This window comes from Rousettus aegyptiacus, unplaced genomic scaffold, assembly GCF_014176215.1.
Source record: "Rousettus aegyptiacus isolate mRouAeg1 unplaced genomic scaffold, mRouAeg1.p scaffold_m13_p_6, whole genome shotgun sequence".
Taxonomy (NCBI): Eukaryota; Metazoa; Chordata; class Mammalia; order Chiroptera; family Pteropodidae; genus Rousettus; species Rousettus aegyptiacus.
Window position 1 is genome coordinate 34,494,004 of NW_023416309.1, and position 18,521 is coordinate 34,512,524.

At 33.6% G+C, this 18,521-nt stretch overlaps 1 protein-coding gene across 6 annotated transcripts in view; it reads left to right on the top strand.

Moving 5' to 3' along the window:
* The window catches only part of EXOC6 (exocyst complex component 6), a 168,404-nt gene that overhangs the window by 94,113 nt on the left and 55,770 nt on the right, over positions 1–18,521 (top strand). For all 6 annotated transcript variants that reach the window (XM_036222110.1, XM_016151301.2, XM_036222112.1 and 3 more), the window contains exons 16-18: positions 895–1,006; positions 2,336–2,470; positions 17,852–18,031. In XM_036222110.1, the coding sequence (XP_036078003.1) occupies positions 895–1,006; positions 2,336–2,470; positions 17,852–18,031 (427 nt within the window). The remainder of the gene's footprint in view (positions 1–894; positions 1,007–2,335; positions 2,471–17,851; positions 18,032–18,521) is intronic.

The window sequence follows — 18,521 nt, forward strand, 5'->3', positions numbered from 1 at the left end:
TGTTTTCTATTTGGATGATCTACCCATTGCTGACAGTGGGATATTTAGGTCCCCTACTGTAATTGTTTTTGTCAGTTTCTCCCTTTAGTTCTGTTAGTAGTTGCTTTATATATTTTGGTGCTCCCTGGTTGGGAGCGTATATAATGATAAGTGTTATATCTTCTTGATGTATTTTCTCCTTTATCATTATGAAGTGTCCATCTTTGTCTCTTGTTACTCTTATCTTGAAGTCTGTTTTGTCAGATATATAAGTGTGGCTACACCTGCTTTTCTCTGGATGCCATTTGCTTGTAGTATCGTTTTCTACCTAGTGGTTAGGAGACAGTAATAAGCTTTTTAGTGCTAGCCTAGAAATTTTTACAATGTTAAGAAACATTATAGGTATTTTTTTTACCCAAATTAAAACTAGCTTAAGGTAATTAAATATATTTCTTTGAATCTTTTAAAAATCTCAGTGGAAATGGATATCTTAGTTATGCTAAAATGATATCTAGTAGTTAATTCTATATGGAAAGAGTTCACGTCAATTTGCATTTTAACAGTAATTTTAGCTATAGTTGTATATGAAGTGTCTTTGAAAGTGACTGTCTCACAATGGAGTCATAATTTAAGAATAATTTTATTTCCTTATACTAAGAACCCCATTGTTTAATGTTAATTGAATATATATAAATTATGCCATAAATGAGTATTCTACTTTATTGAAAATGTCCCTTTTGTGAAGCTAAATTATATTGAAATTTGTGATTTAATAGGTATGGGTGACTGTAATTTATTTAAACATATAAAGAAACGAGGTGGAGCAAATCATTTTACCAAATTGTATTAAATTATTTGGGATGCTGACTAACCGCACCCTGGTGGAAACTTAATAATATCAATTTTTGTTTATAGCTCAACGGAAATAGATGACATGCTTAGAAAATCTACAAATCTGCTGCTGACCAGAACTTTGAATAGCTGTTTACTGAACCTTATTAGAAAACCTCATATAGGTTTGACAGAGGTAGGTTTATAGCTAAATGTGTCATTGTATGAAACAACTGTTATAAATTAAGTTATTGCCGAACATCATCCTTTAACACTCGCTTTCTATTTTAAATTTATTGATGGAAGTGGATTTGTTTTAAAATAAAAGAAGTATCAGCATAAATTCAAGCAACATGACAAAAAACAGTTTTTACATTAGGAATAATAGATTCAGTAGTCTCCCCTTATCCATGGTTTCAGTTACCTAAGGTCAACTGTAGTACAAAAATATTAAATAGCAAATTCCAGAAATAATTTTTTTAAAAAATTTAAGTTTTAAATCGTGCACCATTCTGAGTAACATGATGAAATCTCACACGGTCCCTCTCCATCCCACCTGGGGCATTAATCATCCCTTTGTCCATTGTATCCACATTGTGTATGCTACCTACCTGTTAGTCACGTAGGAGCTGTCCCAGTTATGGAACAACTGTCTTGATATCCCAGCGTTTATGTTCAAGTAACCTTTATTTCACTTAATAATGGCCCCATAACACAAGAGTATTGATACTGGCAATTCAGATCTGCCAAAGAGAAGCCGTAAAGTGTTTCCTTTAAGTGAAAAAGAGAAAGTGCTCAAATTAATGAGGAGAGAAAAAAATCGTGTTGTGAGGTTGCTAAGCTCTATGGCAAGAACCAATTTTCTGTCTGCGAAACTGTGAAAAAGAAAAAGGAAATGAAACTAAAGAATGTGCCAAAGTCACACAGCGGCCTAACTCTAGAATATAGTTACAGTACTATATTATCTGGATAAGTGAATGCCTTTTTTGTCTGGCTTTTGTCTCAATGTGCTAGTTTTGCTGTTTACCTCAGACTGCAAAAGGTAAGGCCACAGTGTGTGATAAGTTAAAATGGAAAAGGCATTAAATTTGTGGGTAGAAGACATGAACAGAAATATGTTCTGATTGACAGCAATGTGTTGCACCAGAAAGCATTGATCCTATACAAAGACTTCAGCAAGGGATCCCCTGAAATGAGTGACTACATTCACATAACTTTTATTACACTATATTATTATAATTGTACTATTTATTATTAGTTATTAATGTTAATCTTTTATTGTTCCTAATTTATAAATTAAACTTTATCATAGATATACTTGTATAGGAAAAAACACATAAGGTTCAGTACTAGTGACTGTTTCAGGAATTCACTGGGGGTGTTGGAACATATCCCCTGCAGAAAAGGGGCAACTACTGTAGTTGAAGATGTTGGGAATATATGTAAATTTATAATCACGTTTTTTAAAAAAATGGTTCCGTGTACATGTAATATGTATTTTACCAATCTATTTTGTATTTTTTAGCTAGTGCAAATTATCATAAACACAACACACCTGGAACAAGCTTGCAAATACCTTGAGGACTTTATAACTAACATCACAAATATTTCCCAAGAAACCGTTCATACCACAAGACTTTATGGACTTTCTACCTTTAAGGTATGTAAAAATCCAACCAAATGTTTTGACTTCAATCACTGTGAGCTATCTTTAAAAAATTAAAGACAATTTTTTTTTATATACATAATTCTATTCCAAACAATTGAAAATTAGAGGTAATCATTGTTAACAATGAGCAGATAAATGTCAATTCCTTTTTGGCATTTTAAAGACCTTATTTAAATGGAGAAAAGTGTGTTGATTTTCTACAGCTTTATTACATTTTGTTCATGTTTTGAAAACTTAACAGTAGTACTGAATCAATCTCACTGAATTTCCATTAATGTCTGACAGTTCAATAATTGGTTTTTTGTGTAATGTGTATACATGTGTGTGTTCGGAAATTATAAATAAGACGATTAGGTAAGTGTAAGATTTGCCTTATATCCTTTATTGGCTTTGATATGAAAAAAGTGCTATCTTGTTATACATTATTAAAAATCCTACTTTTATCTGAACAGAAGATTTCTGTTTGTATAATACTATGAGATATACTGAAAGATTAATTAATGGCCGTTTTAAGCAGAATGGAAGATTAATTTCATGTTTGTTTTATAAACTAATTATTTTATCGACTTTGAGTCATATAGGTGCAACACTGGCATAATGTAGTAATATAAATCCTTTTGCATTGAATATTTTGCTAAACTAATATAAACCACTTACTGATCCTTTATCTGTAAAAGAAGCCTGCTAGTTTAAGCTCATAGCCCTAAATTTTCTATTAAAAAGAATTATCATCTTTCTATTCTTGCTATATTATAAATTATCCAATTTGTCTTCTAAAATTATAGTATAATCATTTATAATTTAAAAATTCAGTATACTTATATTTATAAATAAATAAACTAATTAATGTTAATAGTAACCAGACTTTGAAAGTTCAGAAATGACACTTGGTTCCTAAAATCATCTGCCTGGCTCCCACATCTTATATTTCTCTGGTAATTATTGAGCTTATGTAGTCATCCTGATATAGAAGACACAAATGCAGATATCTGAGTGAGCAGATAAATAAAATTAATTTTTTGAAAACTGAGACAGAAGCTGAATAAAACAGGTGTTCATTTATCCAGATAGTATAGTACAGTAATTAAGGGTATATATATACTCTGAAGTTGCACTGCTGTGTGACTGGCACATTCTTTAATTTGAGTGATTCCCAGTTTTGTTATTTATAAAAGTACCAATATATTACCTACCTTATACAATTATTATGAAAATTAAAGGGGATACTTAGCACAATTTCGTTTGTTGTACATCATCTATATTCTGAGCACTCTGTTAGGTGCTGGAATATAAAAATGTACCCCTGCTCTCAAGAAGCTCATAGAAGAAAAAACTATAAAAAGACACTTGATATTATAGTGTGATAAGTACCATAACATAGGAGGAAACGCCACACGTTTTTGGATACTTATCCAAGGACAAATTGATTCTTTGCTTTGATATTAGGTTTTATACAGTTATTCTTCTTTTTCTTTATTGCTCTCTGTCCTTATGTCCAATGTCCATGTATTGTTACTCATACACTGTCAAGAAGGGATATACTAAGGACTGGAGTGGTAAGCATATTTAACTGATAACGTTAAATTTAATAGGCTTACTCTGTACTCTGATTAAAACATGAATTGCCTTGACCTCTGGTGTAGCTAGGGATCTTCACACAGTTTTCTTAGTTATAACTCAATAAACCAAAGATACTAGAACATGATGCTCTTAGAGTAAGGGATCTTGGAACTGTACTTCTCAAAATCTGCCTTTGGGAGGGAATATTTAGAAATGTTAGCTTTGGTCCATCATTCCACTGATCCCTTAAGTTTAGCTATTTAGTTGAAACTACAAATGCCATATGATACCTCTTGAATTTTCTTGGAAATCAAGTTCAGCCTTTATAAATAGTAGAGCACCCTTTTTTGTTGTTGTTGTTAGTTCTTTTGTTTTATTTTTATATAGAACTCAGGAAACCTTTTTTGTTTTATGATAGGAGAACAAGAGCTGTTTCAAGCTCAGTATCTGAGGGTCAAGTATTCTTCAGTTCTACCTTTGGTCTATTTCAGGAGGAATTTGTTGTAACTATGATATGAGAAAGCAATTCAAGATCAAGAATTGTAAAATCAGTATTAAAGTGAATTACTGAGGGAGATGGGGAAATTTCCATTCTTAGTAAATATAGTCTGTTGTCTCTTTCTTAGCCGGTTAAAGTACAGTTTTGATTACAGACATTAACATGGATTGTTAACCTCTTAGCCTAATTTTTTTCAGTTCAGCGACTCTACCAAACATATTCCTAGGATCCTTTTACCTACACCTCCTTTTATTTCCCCTCCAAAAATCACATGCACACACAAAGTGTTTGATTCATATCATATTTGTTTATTGTATGAAATATACAGACTGTCTTATTAGCTTGTACCTTTCATTTTGCTAAATCTGTGAGTGATAAAGAGGTAAATTAAGTAGTTGCTGCCCTCAAGCAGTACCTCAGCCTTTTTGAAATTAACCTGGACCCACACTGAGAGCTACTTGAAGCTGTTAATATAAGACTTCCAACTGAACAGATTTACATCAGAATAGAGGGAAAAATGGGAATACCATTCCCTTTTTAATCTGTATAGTAAAGAAATGACCCAGTTCTTTCTCTTTGGCATCAGAGCGCTTTAACTTTGCTCGATGGAGCTTTTCCAACCTGCCACTCAGAAGAGTCCTTTTCTTTTGAGTCCTGGAAGTGATTACAACCGTAAGTGCCTCGAAGAAATATGCTTCTGATTCTTTTTCTAGTTTGCCATTTTTAAATCTGTTAATGATGTAACACAGGTTTTTTAGAATTACAGCTAAAGTGACAGTGGTAAATTATCTTTGATTAAGGGTTTGAAATTGTCTTCCTATGGAGGAAGGACATGGTACTTATACTTTTAAAAAAGTCTTTTTTGTTAAAGTATTACATATGCATATAAATATGCACAACTTATAAATGAACAGATTATAAATATGTATATGGCTAGATATATTTTTAAAAAGTGAACACAGACTTTGGTTTCTAGTCTGGCAGGTAAAGAGCTTGAAAGTTGTCATTCTGTATTGACAAGTAAAAAATGAGAAAACAACAACCCTTCTTTAATTTGTCAGAGAAGTGCAATCATTGGGCAGACTACCGCCCCCAAAACTGGAGAGACAGGCAGATACAGAGAATTACAACTTAATGGAGCATAAACCTCTGCAGGAACCACTGCCTGTGATAGGAAAGCCTAATCTGTACTTGAGGAATGGCTAAGACTCAGTGTGGATAAGTCTGAAAGTTAAAACTTCTGGAGGAGCCAGTCTTGGGTAGAAGGGCACCTTTACCTCCTGGAGCCCTACCTGGTGCTCCCAGGGAAGATCAGAGAAAAAATCCTCTTGTGATTCCAGGAAGGGGAGAGAAAAAGGAAGCATTTAAAATTTACCAAAGTGTTCTAGTCTTTAAACATATTATGCTTCTCAATAAGACCTAACCTCAAAACAATTTACCAATGCCTAAACTTTTGTGCATTTATCAGAGTCTAACCAAACTGGGGGAAAGGAAATACCCAACCCTAGCCTGCTCTAGCATCCTGTTCCACCATGGAGTGGAAATGAGAAGCATTTGTGAAGTTCACAGTCGAGGGAAAAACAATTACTTAAAAACAGAGACTTAATCATAGGACTGTAGTTTACTTCCCCTCCCCCATGCCTTACCACTACATTACTAAAGACCTATTCACTAAGTTTCATTCACCTAGAACATCATATTAGGCTATCAAGAAAAAAATGACAAGGCAGACCGAAAGGAAAAAAACACAGTTTGAATAGAGTGTTAGAATGAGATTCAGATATGTCAAGGATATTGGAATCATCAGACCAGGAATTAAAAAAAACAAACAAACTATGGTTAATATACTGAGGGCTTTAATGGATAAAGTAGAAAACATAAAAGAGCAGATCATAATGTAAGCAGAGAAATGGAAAATCTAAGAAAGAATAAAGAAAATGCTAGAGATCAAAAACACTAACAGAAATGAAGAATGCCTTTGATGGACTTAGTACACTGGACACAGCTGAGAAAAGAATCTCTGAGCTTGGGGATATGTCATTAGGGACTATTTTTCCAAAACAGAAAAGAAGAGGAAAGAAGCACTAAAAAAATATATATACAGAATATCCAAGAACTATGGGACAACTGCAGTGAAAACTACTTTGTATGATACTGTAATGGTGGATACATATCATACATTTATTTGTCCAGACCCATAGGATGTATAATACCAAGAGTGAACCCTAGTGGTTCTATGAACTTAGGGTGATAAAGATGTAGGTTCATTGATTGTAACAAATGTACCACTCTGGTGGGTCATTTTAATAGTGAAGGAGACTGGCAAATGGGGCCTGCAGGGTGATATATGGGATATCTCTGTATCTTTCTCTCAGCTTTGCTGTGAACCTGCTCTAAAAAGTAAATTCTGTTTAAATTGAAAAAAAAAAAAAAAAAACGCAAACTTACCTATGTAATTATGAGGTGAAGAAAAAAAGCATTGGTAGTGTTACAGAAGCCTCCCTTATGCCTCTTCCCAGTCATTAGCTTTTCTTTCTCTCGGTACTGACTTTAAACAGCGCTGATTAGTTTTGTCTGTTTTGTCCTCTTCATATGGAATTATAAGAATGCATCTTTTTGTGTGTGATATGATTTGTGATATTTCATTTGTGTTGTTACATGTAGCTGTTTGGGTGGGTTTTTTTTTCAATTTAGTATAGTATTCTGTCATAGGATTTACTATAACTTATATTTCGGCGTGTGAAGTATAATATAACTTCTGGCTACTCAGAGACATTTTTGGCTTCCTTCCTGATTATTGACTGCATATGCGACTCAAACAACTGAAGTGTAACAGTATGAGTAAACTAAATTTATATTTATTTAATTTTTAGTGATAAAGATATAAATTTGTAAACTGATACACATTTAAAAGTAGTAAGGTATTAGAAAGGTTTTAGGAATTTTTTTAATTTCTCATTTAAATTATAATTTTTAAATTGTTTTACATTATAAAGTTGATTTATTATTGCAGTGCTAGCACTATTGACTAATTATATTTCAACTTGTGATTACTTATATATGCTTTTGTGTAGTTTTTTTGTGTTACTGGCAGTGTTCCTTTGTACTTATTTCTTATTGTGCAACTTGATTGTCATTTTCAAAAATTTGAGTAACTATATTAATTGAAACTATAGGGGATAGATAGATGAATTTTTTGTTCCCTAGGAGTTGAGTTAAGAAAGATGGAGGAAAAGAGTAAAGGGAAACAAGAATAGTTAAGAGTGTGATAGTAATAATTATATAATCAGCATGTTAGAAAATAACTAGGGTGTGCAGAATGATGGTCATTTTTTAAAAGCAATACTTGTAACATTTATTTTATTACCTGTTAATACCAGTTTCTCTTCTTATCTTCCCCCTATTTGAGAGACTGCATAAAACAAATTTTATACTAGCAGCCGATGAAATACATTTGAATTACATAAAATCCTAAAAGGTAGATCAGAGAAAAGCAAAAACTTAAATATTTTTATTAGTATGAATAATTAGGTTAATTATACATAAAAATGAATAATAGTGGTGTTACTTTGCCAGAAACATAAAAACTAACAGAAAAAGCAAATACGTTTTTCAGTTCTATAAGGAAAAAAAAATCAACAAAATTTATAGACTACCTCAACCCCCATAGATACATGAAAGTGTTCAGCTTTCTGTGTTTCTGTAATTTATCATCAGTAATCGCTTAATTATAACAAGTATCTCTTTTAAAAGTGGTAGAAAGCAGAAATAGAATAGGAAAGGAGATGGTTGAATACTTAAAAAGCTATTTATTTGCAAACCTGAGACAACAAACTAGATTACCTAAGAAGAGGCAGATAAATGCTATTATAAAGCCCTTAGCCATTCTTTAACCCTTTTGAGGTACAAAAGCCCCTGAAACCTGGAAAGGTTAAAATGTAGCACCCACCTTTTAAAAAGGAAAAGAAGGTAATTTAAGTAATTTGAAAATTAGACAATTTTTCAATTCATAATGACCTACAACAATCCTAGATAATCTAGAAGCTGGATTTCAAATTATTTTAGACAGATTGTAGCTCAAAATCTATATTGCCCTTTCCTGTGTATTACTAGAAGGGGTGTAGCTAGCAAGTGGCTGTATGAGGGATTTTGGTTTTCTAGGACAGGCTACTTTAATCAGAAGCAATAAATGAAATATTTTGTTTTGTCTAAAGTAAGGCTTCAATTGTTTCAAAAGACATTTGTGTGAACAAAGTAATAATTGGTTGGAACTTTTTTCTGACACTGATAGTTTTGGCCTGGGAGGATACATTAAATGATGTTTTTTTCGAGCAGAAATATATTTCTATCGTTCTGTGCTAGTTGCTGGGAGAACATGAATGATTCTTAAGCAGTAGGGTTTTTTAATCTAAAAGAGCAGATAACTGCAAACAAATAACTATAGTATATAATAATTTGATTTGGTTTTGTGGCATTTTGAATTTGAATATCTTTAGATGAGATTTATGCTTTATAATCATCCTGCCTGCCACAATCATCTTGCCTGCCCTCCTCATTCATGTTACCTGCCTGGACCTGAAGGCATTTGGGTATTTGTATAAGGCATAGCATATATCCTAAAACCTACAACTTATTTTTTTCGAATCACAGTAATATAATGAAAAAATCTTGTGAAAAAAAAGTAGCCATTTCACTAAATTAATTTGAAGCATAAGCAAGGAAATTTTTTTTTATGTTTTGATTGATTTTATCTACTAAACATAAAACAACTTTTGATTGTCACACTGATGTCTAAAGTAGCTAAGTAAAAAATTGTAATTCTTAAATTGGCTTCTCTTCCTATCTACTTTTTTTATGGTGATGCAGTAGTTCCCTCTTATCCTTGGTTTTGCTTTCTGTGATTTCGGTTATCCTCGGTCAACCTTAGTCCAAAAATATTAAATGGAAAATTCCAGAAATGAACAATTTATAAGTTTTAAATTGCACACTGTCCTGAATAGCACGATGAAATCTTATGCCATCCCGTTCCATCCCATCTGGGACATGAATCATCCCTTTGTCCAGCATTTTCACATTGTGTACACTATGCTCCTGTTAGTCACTTAGTAGCTCACTTGGTTATCAGATCGGCTGTCTCTTACAGAATCACAGCGCTTGTATTCAAGTACCTTTATTTTACTTAGTAATGGCCCCAAAGCATAAGAATAGTGATGCTTGGCAGTTCAGATCTGCCGTAGAGAAGCTATAAAATACTTCCTTTAAGTGAAAAATGTATGTATGTATATATGTGTGTGTGTGTATGTATTTATGTATATACGCACACGCACGCACATGCACACTCACGTATATACTAAAAACAATATATATAGGGTTCTGTACTCTCCATGCTTTCAGACATCCACTGAGGGGGATCTTGGAGTAGGGAGACCGCCGATAAGGGGGGACTACTGTACCACCATTTTTCTTGCCTCCTTTACTGGAAAATCTGGAGTTAATCTTCGATTTATTTCTTTTTAATTGCTCCTATCACACCCATTACCCTAGCATAACAAATTAGTAGGTTCCTGTGTTTAGTCTGTTTTCCCTGCTCTGTCTATAGTGTCAACAGTGACATTGGGTAATGAGTTGGATGCTGTATGTTATTACCTTTTGGAAATTCCTAGATCAAGATAATAGATAATTTAAGCATTATTTCTTGAATTAGAGTAGGAAGAAATTAGCTAGAGTACACCTTAGTTTTGACAGTTCCAACTTCATCTCCCACTTAGATTTTTAATGCTCAGAAAATGTCATAGAAATGTTCCCCTTGCTCCAAGTGAGTAATATTAAATGTAACCTTTTTTCTAGACTGTTCAGTAAAATGTTCCAACTAAGATACTTATATTAATCAAGGCCGTTAGCAGAAAATTAACAAGAATTGACAGAAAAAAAACAAATTAAACTGTCTTAAATAATAAAGAGAAGTTATTATCTAGTGTAATTGGAAAGTCTAAGGGTAGATTTCATGTGAGGCTGAAATCAACTGCTGAGATGTCACCAAGGACCCAGAGTTACTCCATCTTTCATCTCTGCTTTATACAATTTTGACCTCATTTTTAGACTACACATAGTGGCCCAGCAGCTATAGACCCTCTCCTTCTAGCCACAGAGGAGCTGCTTGGTCACAGTGTCAAATCTCATATCCTCATGCCCTGTCATCTGAAGGAAGAGAGGGCATATTTTCCACTAGGTGCTGTGGAACTCCCTGGGATAAGATAATGATAATTGCTAATTGATCTCTTCAGGATCCATCCTTCGAACTAGGTATATAGGTGGTATTTTATGCAGACCAAATGGAGCTGTGAATGGGGGCAGAGTGGGTTTCCAAAATGTGTTTGGGGAGACTGTTCTAAGAAGGCGGAATTGATAATAGACAGTAAATCATAGATGTTTACTAAAATGTTTAGTTGTTACTAGTTAGCTTTTATTTAAAAGACACATACCCATGGTCTAGGAGGTTTAGAGTGAAGTTTGCGCATGTGTATTTTTTTTTTAAAGTTTCTTAGGTGGTTCTGTTGCATACTTGTGGTTGAGAACCACTGATATTACAGGATCATTTAATTCTTAAACACTGAAATAAATTAAGTTATGCTAGATTCATTTCCGCCTCCAGAGGGCACTGTTTTTTATTAGTTTGTTTTTAACGAAGGCAGAATTAATTGCTTTGTTTATAAATTGAACCTTTAAACATTTAATTTAGGACTTAGTTCATGTTTGGCTTTCTGACGAGGTCATAAGGATTGAGAGTATTTGGTTTCAACTGTAGTAAAACTCAAGAAGTCCAAACTAATTTCTTAACCGTTTCTAAATTATAGTTCATAATCTTTTTTAGAAATGTCTTTGTATGTGTACCTTAGAAATGTACCTATGTGTATGAATATAGGAAAAGTTAGAATGAAATGTTTTGTCTTTTTTTGTTCCAGTTTCTTTAAAAATAGAATGTAGTGAGTCAGTTCATGCAGTTTATGCACATATTTTTTTCTAATGATTATATTTGTCTGGATTATAAAATAAGGAGAATCCTTAGCAAAGACCTTTCAAGTGTTGACTTCAAAATATTTTTCTGCCTAGAAAGGCTGCCTGAAATTTTTTTCACACAGCATAACCACTGATTCCCTTAGATTTCTTTGGTTCCTATTCTAGCCTGTGGAAGATGTCAGTAAACTTCAAAAAATATAAACTACTCCTCCCCAAAATTTTGTTTAATACATTGTGGAAAGTTACCTTAACGTGGATAATTTATTGGAAAGGTTGAACCTGCTCTTGGTGTCATCTCAGAAAAGTAGATTAATCAGCAGTGTTCTAACAACAATTAGTAAATTATTGTTTTTCTCTCTATTTTGCTTGGTTCCTTTTCAGAAAATTAGTGGGTTTTGAATCAGGATCCAGAAAGCATATAATTATAATGACTTCATTTGACTCTAATGTAAATGGTTTCACCATCGTCATTTTTATAATTTTTCTTCCTCCAGATAAATAATACAGTATTTGTTTTATCACTTCAAAATTTCTAGCTATTTGGTCCCTCTCCCTCTCTCAATTTTTGGTTAATGTTTTAATTGTCCCGTACTTCTTTAAAAAGTTCAAAATATCTGAAATAACTCTTCTTTATAACAAAATTCAATATAGTAAAAATGAGAAATTAAGTATAGCATGAATTTTAAAAGTGGATTTAAATTAGAATCCTAAAAGAATAGTTATTTTTTTAAGACATCTTAAATTTCACCAAAGTATTTTAGCTCTGTGAGTTTATAGGAGAGGTATCTCTTTCCCTTCCTGCTTACATTAGAGGCAACCTAGAAAAGCAAGAGAAACCATATAAAACAGCCTGAGCGCAGCTAGAGAATTTAGTAGAGAGTTAAAGCAACCAGACTTCAAAGTTTCTTTGCCTGGTGATAGAAGGGAAGTAAGTTAAATATTATAGGATAAGTATATGGTTCTGATCTTTAGGCCTCCCTTATCTGGCTGCCTTCTGGAATTGCAGTCTAACTTCATTTCTATAGTGACCTATATCCATCTGCTTAGATCCAGTAAAGGTAGTGAAATAGAAGGGACTGATGATGAACACTCGGGCAAAATACAAAGTGATAAATATATATTTTAATATTTCTTTGAGAAATTGGCGAATAAGTGGTATCATTAGGGGGTGTGATGGCCATAAGCATTTGCCAACTTTGGTACCTGCCCCTGGTTCTGTTAGGGAGGTTAAAGAGACATATATTACTACCATACCTAATAAACAATCAATATGATCCCCTTTTCACTACTGTTTCATGTTTAAAAAAAAAACATTCTGTGAATGTTTAATACCCAATTTTTTTGCCCTTACATGCAAATAACTACAGGAAGTTAAGCTAATTTGGGCAAATTGGGTGGCTTAGAATTCTGACATACTAATTGTTTTCTTACAGTTCACTAAGTAAACATTTATTGAGCATTGCTAGGTACCCAACACTAGTGGGTGTAAGGAAATGCATATTTTTTTTGAGCACTTACTGGGTGCCTAGTACTGTTAGAGTACTTTACATTAATTATAAAAACTTGTGTAATGCTCAGAAGCTCAAAAAAGCCCTCTGTGATAGTGATGGTTCTCTTTTCATAGCTGAGAAAACCAGGATTTACAAAAATTAAATAATTTGCTCAAGATGTAAAGATAAATGATACAGTGGCAATTGAACCCCTTCCTATTTTCTCAAATTCCTTGCTTGTATTCCTTATGGGTCATTTCTCCATTGTTCATTATTAGCAGAATAGTGATTTTTTAAAATGGCCACGGATTCCTTGACACTTCTCTCAGTGAGAAGTAGAGATCTATGTCCCCTCCCCTTGAATCTGGGCAGGTTGATGACTGTTTTAACAAATATAATACAGTGAAAATAAAGTTGTGAAACTCTGAGGCCAGGATTAAAAAGGCAATGTCACTTCCACCTCATTGCAAGCACGGAACACATACTCAGAGGCTTGAGCTACCATGTAAGAAGTCCAGGTACCCAGTAGCCACCATGCTGTGAGGAAGCCAAGGTGCATGGAGAGGCTACCCATCCCAGGTGCCAGACATGTGAGTGGAGAAACCTCCAGATGATTCTAATCCCCAGCTATTGAGCCTCATTCCCAGCTGAGGTCCCAGATGCAGTGGAGCAGAGTCATCCCCACTATTCCCTGTTTGTATTTGTAGCACAGAGAACCTATGAACATAATAAAATGCTTACTATTTTAAGTCACTAAGATTTGGGAGGAGGGTCGTTTGTTAATTAACAATAGTAACTGGAACAGCAAGTGACATAAACCTTTTTTCTAGTCCACATGATCTCTCCTTTTTCGCTACACATTTACTACACATGTAGTCAGTACTAATTTGTATATATTTGCTCATTTTGTGATTATTTTATTTGTGGCACTTTTCTATTCCAAGTAGGTCATAAACTTCTTCAAGACAGTAATGATTTAAAAAAATTTTTTGACAGGTATCATCTATTGCCTACTCTGTTGGAAGCACTATTCTAGGTACTGGGGAGACATCAGTGAACAAAAACAGACCAAACTTCCCGACTTAATGTCGCTTATATTTTAGTGGACATTTTCTGTCTACATTGCTCAGAGTGCCAAATTTATAATTGTTGATAAGTGATTGATAAAATTAATATTATCCTTCTAAACCTTAAAGATTTTTCTAAGAATTGTATTGTATTAGAGATTTTAATAGAGAAACACTAATAGCTAGCAGTGCTATAAGCAACTTTATTTTGAGTCAGAAGTCATTTTGCTACTGTCATATTTAATGCTTCATTAACATTTCAATTAATAACATCTTAAGTTCCTTTTTAATCTAAAGTAATGTTTACTTCTGTAGTTGAAGACAGACACTGTTGAGAGTTTTCATTATTTTTCACATTTGTGTTAGACCTCTGAGTAGGGAGAGAAGAACATTTTTTCTTGGAATTCCTGTTTCAATCTTACTGTGAAGGCAGGCGTGCAAATGGAAATATAGTAGTAGAAGTAGTTGGCTTTCTTCAGCCCAATATGGCAGTAAGTAGTTAAGTAGTTAGACATCGTGAAAATTGGAGAGGGAGTCAAAAGAAGCTTCAAAATGTGAAAATGATGTACAGTATTTTGATCGATCATGTTTACCTTCCTTTACACTGTTCTTTTGCAAATTTCTTAAGTCATACAAACCAAAATACCTAAATAAGAGTTCCTGATTATACTTTTTAAAGTTACAACTCAAATGACATCCCCTCCACAAAGCTTTTTACCAAATTAGCAGTAATTATTTCCTTTGTTTACTTAGGGTTCTTTGTTAAACCTCTAATGTAGCAGCAGTCATGTTTTGCTATATTGTATCTCTCCCTGGATTGTGAGATCTTTGAGGATAGGAGTTGTTTTACTCATCTCAGTGTCCTACCTTGCTCTTATACATAGACATGATATAAATCATGTATTAGGTTAAGTTGTATTCAAATGTAATATGTGACTAATAATGGTGAGTGATACTCCAGTCTCTTCTTAGTTAAAGAAAGAACCTAAATAAGTATTCGGTTTGCCAGAAATATCACATTGCCACCTCCCCACTCCCCAACCCCATCAAATTAAATCTAGCTGTCAGGCTCTACTAGTCATGGTGGCAAGTTGTCTGCCTTTCTTAAGGTGGTCCAAAGAATTTCAGGGGATTGTGTAGTCCAAACAACCTGAGTAAAAGGCAGAGATTGTTCTAGTTTTAACTTTCAAGATGCTCCCTCTCCGAGTCTGTGTGATTCCTTAAAAGAAAAGCTTAGGCATGGGGCTCTTTTGCCTTGGTTCCAAAGGCCACAATGACTAGTCTTCAGTCCTCCAATCTCCCTCATGCCATTCTATCAGAGCACTGCTGTCTGAGAGTGAGAGAGGACCCCCAGCTATCATTTCTTCTTTTTCTAGTTTCTTAAGGTGGAAGGTTAGGTTATTGATTTGAGATCGCTCTTCTTTTATTGCATAGGCATGTGTTGCTCTCTAAGCATTTCTCTCTAAGCAGTGCTTTTTTTGCATCCCATAAGTTTGCTATTGTGTTTTTGTTTTCATTTATCTCAAAGTATTTTCTGATTTTGATCATTTCTTCTTTGACCCATTGGTTATTTATTGGAATCTATTGTTCAATTTCTACATGGTAGTGAATTTTCCAAATATTCTTGTTATTTCTAGTTTTGTTCCATTGTGGTTGGAAAACATACTTTGTGTAACTTCAATCCTTTTAAGGCTTGTTATGTGGCCTAATGTGCTCTATTTTGGATAGTGTTCCATGTTCACTTCAGAATAATGCATAGTCTTCTGTTGAGTAGGGTGTTCTGTAGATGTCTATTAGATGTAGCTGGTTTATATTGTTGATCATATCTCCTTTGTTCTACCTGCTCAAACCTGCTTTTGAACTCCTATAGTGATTTTTTTTCATTTCATGCATTATACTTTTCAACTACAAAATTTCTACTTTAATTCTTTTTAAATTTCTGTCTCTATTTTCTGTATTTTGTGAGGCATTGTTTTCATATTTTTGTTTAGTTCTTTAGACATTATTTCCTTTTGTTCTTGGACATGTTTTAAATAGCTGGTTTAAAGTCTTTGTCCTATTAGTCCAATGTTTTGGCCTCCTCATGGACAAATTCTATTGATGGTGTCTCCCTCCACTCACCCGTGTATAGGTCATACTTTCTCATTTCCTTGTGTGACTTGTAAATTTTTGTTGAAAGCATTAAAAATAATGTGACAACTTAGGATATCAGATACTTTTCTCTCCCCAGGGTTTGTTATTTTATTCCTGGTGTTGGTTCATTTGTTACTTTTCTGAATTCTATAAAGTCTGTATTCTTTGTCACATGTAGTCACTGAAGTCTCTGCTTAGTTAGTTTAATGGCCAACTAATGATTGGATGCAGATTTCCTTAAAAGCTTGAAACCAGTACATTTCTCACTCTTTGCTTGAGGGGCTGTCAATGTGTGTATTGGGGCATGCTTCAGGACTCAGGCATTTGACAACTCTGCTTTAACCTTTACTTTCTCCTTGCACAGAGCTTCAACGTCAGCCATAAATGAGAACTTAGAGCCTTCTTAGGTCTTTCCTAAGCATGTGCACAGCCTACACATGTACATAGCCTTCTAGATTTCAAGGAATCTTTGAGAGCTTTTCAAAGCCATCTATTGGCTTCTCATTCTTCAGGTTTTTGTTTAAGCCCTTCGATTAGCTTATTATGTGTCCTGTTATGCACCGTCTAAGGCATTCTATGTTAAATAATTGCATCTAACTGTTTTCAGCAAATGCTTCCAGGGAAAAGGCTTTTTTTTTTTGCACTGGACAAGCCCAAATTTAGGTCATCCTTGCAAATGAGGTTGTTCAGGGAACTATCAGATAGGTCAAATAATGATAATTCTCTGGGCATATGGCTTTGAATGTGCTTCAACTCCGTTCTGCCCCCTTTGTTGCCTGACAGGCTGCTGACTTTCACCATAGTTGTAAGATATTGATTTTTAAGGGTACTGCAGAGCTGAACCAGGGAAGAGAGAATGGAAATAAGGCACATTAAAATGCCACAAAGCTTGTTTTTTTTTTTTTTTGTACCAAGATTCAGCTGTTATTTTAAAATTTTTTAGAAAATGCTGCCTGGATTGCTATAAGTTTTGAGTTAATTTCCAGAGTTTTGGAATAGTTGATTTTGACAATTTTTACTTGTTTTCATACTGCTTTTATGGAGGAGAGACTATTTGGAGATCTTACTCTTCTATTTTTACATCATTCCTTTCATTTCTTTTCTCCTCTGAGAAGTTAACTTCTCTACCTGCCCCCCCACACACACACACACACACTCACACACCTACCTCCCTCTTTTGGGTTGTTCAACTTAAAACACCAGCAACTATTTAATTTCTGCTGCGATAGTCCCAACTTAATTTTCCTCAGTGAGTCAATGGATAGGGGTGGTCTTCTGCATTCTTGACATTTTCTGTTTTTTCCACTTCTGTTTCTCCTAAGGGTCTTCTTAGAGCTGTGAGAAAATTTTACAATTAATAACTCAAATTATCCAACCACATAAAGATAAAAAAGTAGATAGTGAGGTTGGAAAAAAACAAAGTGATGTCTAGTCAAATAAAGAGTACTGCCGCCAAAAAGACAGTTTTCTTGGACTTCGAATAAATGACTAAAACATTAGAAAATGCTAAAATATTAGAAAGATATAAAACAAAATTTAGAGTTTTAAGAAAACTTGTCTCGTTATCTGCTTCTGTGTTTATTTTGATGTTATTTTGTCCTTTCAGGATGCTCGACATGCAGCAGAAGGAGAAATATATACCAAACTTAATCAAAAAATTGATGAATTTGTCCAGCTTGCTGATTATGACTGGACAATGTCTGAGCCAGATGGAAGAGCTAGTGGTTATTTAATGGATCTTATTAATTTTTTGAGAAGCATCTTTCAAGTGTTTACTCATTTGCCTGTAAGTATAAAACATTTTCAAAAAATTATATTGTAATTTTGATTATTAAAGTATATTTTATAATTCAGTTTTAGTTTGAGGTTTACTCGTTGAAACCAACTACACAGTTTGAATATTTTATTTTTAATATTATAAATCAATTTGTAAAGAATCACAACTTAGTTATTTGAAATTTTTATTTTTTTTACTTTTTAGCCAAAATAACCAAAACTTTTCACCAAAAAAAAAATAAAATCATGAATTTGACAGTGTAGACTTAAACAATAATAAACTCTAATAAGAATAGTTTTTATAAAAGTCAGTATAGTCAATGTCTCTTCCAGGTAGAAAAAGCCAAGACATTATTGGATATTTTTAGGCCAGAGATTAAAAGTAAAATGGGAGCATTATTCTATTCTGATATATAGTCATAGTGCATCTACATTTTGAACAATGTAATGATGAAACATTAAAAAACAGATATAGCAGGGACATTTGGGTGTGAATAGGC